At 48.0% G+C, this 6,586-nt stretch overlaps 1 protein-coding gene across 1 annotated transcript; it reads left to right on the forward strand.

Annotated features, from left to right (window-relative positions):
* Positions 1-3,465: 3,465 nt before the first annotated feature.
* On the forward strand, positions 3,466-6,586 carry T265_02217 (hypothetical protein; the record flags this gene model as incomplete). Its single annotated transcript, XM_009166405.1, is given in 6 exon segments — positions 3,466-3,609; positions 3,624-3,715; positions 4,186-4,401; positions 6,014-6,157; positions 6,191-6,393; positions 6,429-6,586. The coding sequence occupies 6 exon segments, from the start codon at positions 3,466-3,468 to the stop codon at positions 6,584-6,586; spliced, it is 957 nt and encodes a 318-aa protein (XP_009164669.1).

The following is a 6,586-nucleotide window of genomic DNA, read 5'->3' on the forward strand; positions in this document are numbered from 1 at the left end:
CAACATTCTCGTTGGTGGACGATGGTTCGGCATACGCAATACACGGCCTAACCAACGCCGCTTCTGGTGTGGGACAGATTCTTCAATGGAATCCCGTTTCATACAAAATAACTCGCCTTCTAATTGCTTCGTTACAGATTCGGTACCGCCAAACTACACGAGCTATGGTTCTGATAAAAAGTTGTTGAATACCTGAAGACGTCTCAGTTTTGCTGATCAAACAAGCCAAGTCCACATCCATACAACAAAACAACCTCCACTAAAGCCTGATACCCGCATCTTTTGAGATTCAAGAATGTACTCTGGCCTCGTGGGTGTCTCGAATCAGCAAACACGCACCGAACCTTGCAGATTCCTGAATCGGCACCATCTGTCACGATACAGTCAGAAACGATACCGATTCCAAGACACGTAGAACGCTCCACAACTTCGAATGTCTTTCCTCGGGGTTGTAAGTGGCGATATCAGTGACTGAATGTCCAGAAGCATGGCCACAAGGCGCGTGGAGTGATCTTCCTCCGACGGTTTTCACACTCCTTCTAGAACCCAGTTTAAAGCACTATTAGCCACTTACTTATGCGCTTGCTAGCGCTGACAAGCATACTGCCCCGCGCTGAGAACATAAAGAGGGTGCTACAACACTTGTGACTTTCAGGTGAACGACAGCCGCTGACCGACAAGAACAGAAGCGATCCGGAAAACCTGGGCAAAAGCCCCGATCCTGTGTATCAGCCCCTGAATCCGTGAAAGCTTTGTGGATACAAAGCGCATGCCAAAAGACGATGACTTTCGTCAGGCCATTCTCTCCTCCTCGAAGACGAAAACGATGCCGTCTGCATATTCCAGATCGATGAGGATTTCGTGAGGCTTTTTGAACCTCACGGTTTTGAAACTTTTTCTGCGTTTGTCTCATTATCTCATCGACCGCAAACTCAAATAGGAATGGCGAGAGCGGGAACCCTTGACGGACACCACTACATGTTGGGGAACCTTTGGAAAACTCCGTAAAATTTCTCGTGCCTGAAATTCTGAGAGTAGAAAGAATGAATTATGTTCACAAATTTCCTGGGAATTCTTCGATTAACAAGCGTGCTAAGAAAAACAGACCGGCCAACCGGGTCCGATGCATCTTGGAAATCCATGAATACTAAAATCATGGGCCGTCTATAAGTATGCTGTTGCCGAACTTGACGGGGTGTGAAGATTTGGTCTAAACAACCGTTACAAATCCGAGATCCTGCTTGCTTCTCTCAAGTCGGTTTCGTGAGCCATGAGGCGACTATCCACAAACACCATCAATCGGGGTCAAGCAGATCCTCCCTTGTTTGCTATATCCACTACAAGCCTGTTTTCAAAAATGGGTACTATCACTGACTCCCCATAGTTATCTAGGAAAGTCGAACCCAATGCTGGCAAAGAGGTCAGACAGTGCTGACAGAGGACTTTATCCGCATCTTTTACCAATGCGACTTCATCCGGACCAGGAGCTCGGTGGCACTTGAGGGTACATAGGCAGCTGTAAACCCCCGAGGCCGTAGGTGGCCGTGGGCTCCGGGTGCATGGCAGAATATGGCCGAGATGACCGTTCGCAACATTTGACCCAACCGTCGATGCCCTCTTTATTCAGGATGTTCCGTAATAGTTCCGCTCCCAGGTGGTTTCCGAGGTCTGGCCACACCGATCAAGTGAAACAATTATCAAGCTTCCCCGGATTCCCACGCCCCTCCCATTCTTAGCTTCATGTGTCCACCAGACTTACCGGGTGACCGAGAAGGTGACGGTGAGTGACCATGCAACAAAGTACGGAAAAATAACCAGTAAGCTTAGTCAAATGGGCAATTTTTGCCTTCCCAAGGAGGGACCCCGGTACCCAACTCACCAACGGTTAGTGACATTTGCAGAAATGGCAAAATGACTCGTGCATCAAATTTGTCGCCTTCAATGCGTAGCTATCCAATTTCCGAACGAACTGAATATGACTTCGCTTCCAAGGCTTGGTTGTATGTTTCACAGTCCCGTTTTCCGGTGATCGAAACTAGAACCAATGTGCCTATGGAGCACGGTTTGTAGATGAGTAGTAACAGTATTTTTCTCGGCTAAGTGCTCGCTCTGAGCCTCCCAAGCTAGCGTTCACGGCAAAAAACACCATTGGTGCACCAGGTATATTGACGCCCAAAACGAAGTCAGAGAGACTTGTACAGCAGTTCATGATTGTGGCGCAGGTGGCAATAACTTTCTGGGAATTCTGACGCGTTCTGGATGCGCCATTGGCAACCGGCATTCGACCAATACTGGATCATGATTGGCTGTTGGTTCCAGACCTTCGAACAATCAGATCTCGGTTTGATGCAGGACTGGCAAGCGTCCCGAATTTTTGGCCAATCTTGCGTGGGCAGGACTTCTCGGCCGTAGCAGCACCTGACTGCGAGCTGTAAGGAGGATCGGATCTGTGTTGGGCTCGGCTCAACAAAATGATAAATTGTATTGATTATTACCTCACCGTCGACGCGCACGCTCACTTCCATTTGACATCTGATAATGCGTCGGGCCAAGTTATATTCGGGACCGAAGAGGATATTTCTGCGAGATTCAGGCAGTTCTACTGTTTGGTCTCCTGTCAAGGGCCTGAGTGGATCCGGTAGCACCCGTCGGGCCAAGTTATATTCGGGACCGAAGGGGATATTTCTGCGAGATTCAGGCAGTCCCACTGTTTGGTCTGCTGTCAAGGGCCTGAGTGGGTCCGGTAGCACTGTGCTATTGGTATCCTGTCAAGCAAGGACCTTTCTGCCTGATGACTTCGGCCGATGCCAATTCATGCGTATTCTGCCGCAGCAGCCTCTGGATCGCCAGAGATCCGCTGCCGGAAGCAATCGCTTCCACTTCAGTGGAAAGAGATGGGTTGGTCAACTCAACCACGGTGATCGCTTCTTGAATTCATGTTTCTGGTATACAGCACACCAATGCCAAGCGGGTCCGGCATGATAGCAATAGCAGCTTGCCGTGCTTGCTTCAGAGTGCGGGCAATGAAAGTAGCCAGATAGATTGGGTGCCGAGGCTTGGAGATTGATTTCGAGATGTTTAATGATGACGCGCAGATGTTCCTTGTAAAGCCGATGCAGGAGGAATATAGTCATCACTCCTAACTGCTGGGCTTGCAAGGGAAGGCGTAGTAATGGGGTGGGGAGATGGGGTAGAAAAGGAATCTGAAATACAAAGAAGGCAGGCGTCGGAAATCGCATGTTGTCGCTTACCTGCCATGCTGTATGCACCACTAAGGCAACGTAGCTGATGACCCCACCCAACGGCCGATGTGGCATGAACCCATTTGTATATCTGCAGTTCATGGTTGTACGTGGGACGAGACGCTGCCAGGGCAGCTACACCTAGTTAGGAGGACGATTAGGGTCCTTCTTCGAAGCCTTCGGCTCAAAAGCCTGACCGCAAGGCGGCGGTGTTTGGCCGGAAATGCGAATACATTACCGTTTTACGGAACAATTCGCCGCACAGATTCCACATACCAACCTGGAGAACCAGGCGACTGTGTTCGTCAGACCTCTAACCATTGACCAACCTGGTACAGGAGACCGAGTGTCACACAGACACCTCCCAGTATAGCTCGGTAGGTCACGGAGGTACACAAACCGTCACATAACGGTAACGCCCAGTCTCTTCCTGACGGAATTCGGTGCAGAGTACGCAAGTTGAAAGCTACATTGTAGGACAGTAGGATTTAGTAGAGATGTATATTGATTTGTTTTACTGCTCGAAATTCACATACAAAGCAACTGTTAGGTAACTGACAGTCATTTTAGTCAGGAGGACTTGAGCAAGGGACTTTGGAGAGGAGTCAGGGAATGAAGAGCCGTATTGGAGAATTGTACTCGCCGATTGCCCAGGGTGAAGAAGCGGGCTTGTTTGAGGTACTCAGAAGACCCACCCACAAGCTAGTGGAGTGATGCAGGGTTTTCCTCGGGGACCCTTTCCATAGCCACTGACTCCAAATTGTGAACCACGGGGCAGCTGTTGTTGGGTCCCATTCCCGGAACCAGTTACTCGATAGCCTGACACCCGGCTTCATAGGGCTGGCCTCGTCCGAGGATCTCGGAAGTAAGACGTAACTGTCTGACTCCTTATGTAGCTGCGCTCAGCAATTACCTTTTAAGTAACCTCATACTATTACTAGAGGTTACTGTCTGCAACCATTCAACATGCGGAGCTCTCCGCTTGTGGAACGGTGCAGCCAACAAGATCCGAGCATCGGTTCTCGGGTGATGGCTCAGTGGTAAGAGCGCGAATTTACTGGCCGAAAGGTGTTCGATTCGAAGCTGACCTCTGCCCCTCGATTTCCCCTGTCTACGCTTGGGCAACCTGGCAGTATCCCAGCACTCGTGCATCCTTCTGGTGGCATTGCAGTCTGGCTACAGTTGAACGATTTTTGTCGAGGGACGCTGAAATAGCGCTAGGCTTGGCTACATATTTTTACTGGTCGAGAGCACAATACAGCTCAGGCCACTATCAAGGAGCATCTCCCTGGCTTAAGAGACTTGGCGGGTCCAGAAACCTGGATAGTTGGAGGAAACGCGGAACCCTGTGAACTTGCGTAAGTTATTCTAACTGGTACGTGCAGCAGAACAAAGTAGGCCTCTGGTGAGCCAAACAACCACTGATGAAAGCTGCCTGTTTATCCCTGAAAATAACGTCTGGATCAATGGGTTAAACGCTCAACAGCATTTCAACCGAACATATCCAAAAGCGACTAGTTGACTAACGAAACATGAACGTGGAGAATCACTGGTCAGAGTGTTTTCCGGACACTTTCTTTAGTTTATAATACTTTCGAGCAGGAAGACCGGAATTCTTCATCCAAAACAATCCTGACGTAATGATCGCCTTTGGCGGCTCAGTGCTCCTTTTCATTTTTGGTCGACTTTTTCAAGCTAGATTCCCGTATACACCTCTAGGTCACTAGATGCCCAAAGCGATGCACAGGCAAGATATCTACTCCACATGGCCGAATAGGTGTTCCCCAGCCGACATTTCAAAAAGGTACAGAGATTGCACGTTAACGGGATGAAGTTTTCTGAATGTTAGTTGTGAATCATTTCCATTTTGTGTTTACAGCTTGCAATACCCAGTATTCCCATTTTCCGACCTTCCCCTTAATTATGTTGCTCTTCTATCCCAAGGTAACTCATCAGCCCACCAATGGCATAAAACATCCCGTTTGTTCTTCCATGCTTTACTATCAGGGGATCGATGGTTCAGATTTTACTACAATACTTACCAGTTTGAGGGAAGAACGTAAACGTACTTCAGTATGGGCGAAATACACGAATTCCCGAATTGGTTCACGTTGGTGGAATATTCGACGAAACATCTCGCTTGTGATGTTCAACTAAATCTACTGAAGAAAGACCGTCTCGGGTTTCACGCTATACGGTGTTCGAGATATCGCAGTATGTTTTCTTGACATAAAGCGCTACTGACAAGGTTACTGAAGAGTAGTATCATAAAGGAGTAATTCAGTGGAATCTGTCGTCAACACCACAAGTTAGCTGGAGACCCGGGACTATGCCCGCTTGGTAATACCCAGAAAGGCCAAATCGACCATGAGCTGTCGAAGAGTTTTCAACAACCCTATGAGAAATTACAAGTATTTTTCCCTATTGGAATGAGCACCAAGCGAGATAGCGTCAAAGGGATGGTGACTCGATCGTATGCTGAGGGGAATTCGGACGCCAGAGGAGTGGAAACCGCTGGTTTGCATTCTATGGCCAGCAAGCGCGTTTCTGAATGGACCGAATAAAACACTATCATCTTGTGGCCCGATGGTAAATTTGTTGTTTAGTGGTAGGCAAATCGACAGGTCTCATGCACAGATTAGGCGCGATTGTTGTTTTACAAATTGTACCTGTGCACTGATTATCTTTCTTGCGTAATCCACCGTTATCTGAAACAAGTGATCGTATCCTACGGCTAGGTACATAGACGTTGCTATGCGTTTCCCGTCAAGTCGGCCGCTCGACGAGTTTGTCGGCAAACGGGCTCGTTTTAGTTTGCCGACAGATGACAGCCTTCATGGTAGACTTGTGGCCAATCTTATCTATTATCAAACAAATTACTTTTGGATATTTTGCATCATATTTGTTTCTCTCAGGTAAGTTTAGTCATTTGGTATACCATTTTCTAGTTTGATTAACCCTTCAGCCGTACTTATCGGGATAGTTTTCACATGCTTTCCCCTTGCTCTCCTGTTGCTGTCGGATATTATACCAGAACATGCGGCCAACCCCAAGTTTGCCGTACCTATAGGTTTGGTGGGAGCTGCCGCTCTAATATACTTTATGCGTGACCTATTATCGTTCATTGCTGTTGTGCTGCTACCTAGTCTGAGTAAGTTTGACTTCATGTAATCCACTGGCTTCCAGTCGTTTTGTTGCACGCGTTGCTTAGACAGCGCAACATCAAAACGAAGATTACCAAATTTGTGGATTCCCATGTGCCAGCTGAAAAGAAAACTCCGATGGGTTATTTTTTGGGACTGATTGGAGTGAATTCTGGTCTTTTTGAAGCAGAACTTTCTTGA

This window comes from Opisthorchis viverrini (assembly GCF_000715545.1).
Source record: "Opisthorchis viverrini unplaced genomic scaffold opera_v5_27, whole genome shotgun sequence".
Classification (NCBI taxonomy): domain Eukaryota; kingdom Metazoa; phylum Platyhelminthes; class Trematoda; order Opisthorchiida; family Opisthorchiidae; genus Opisthorchis; species Opisthorchis viverrini.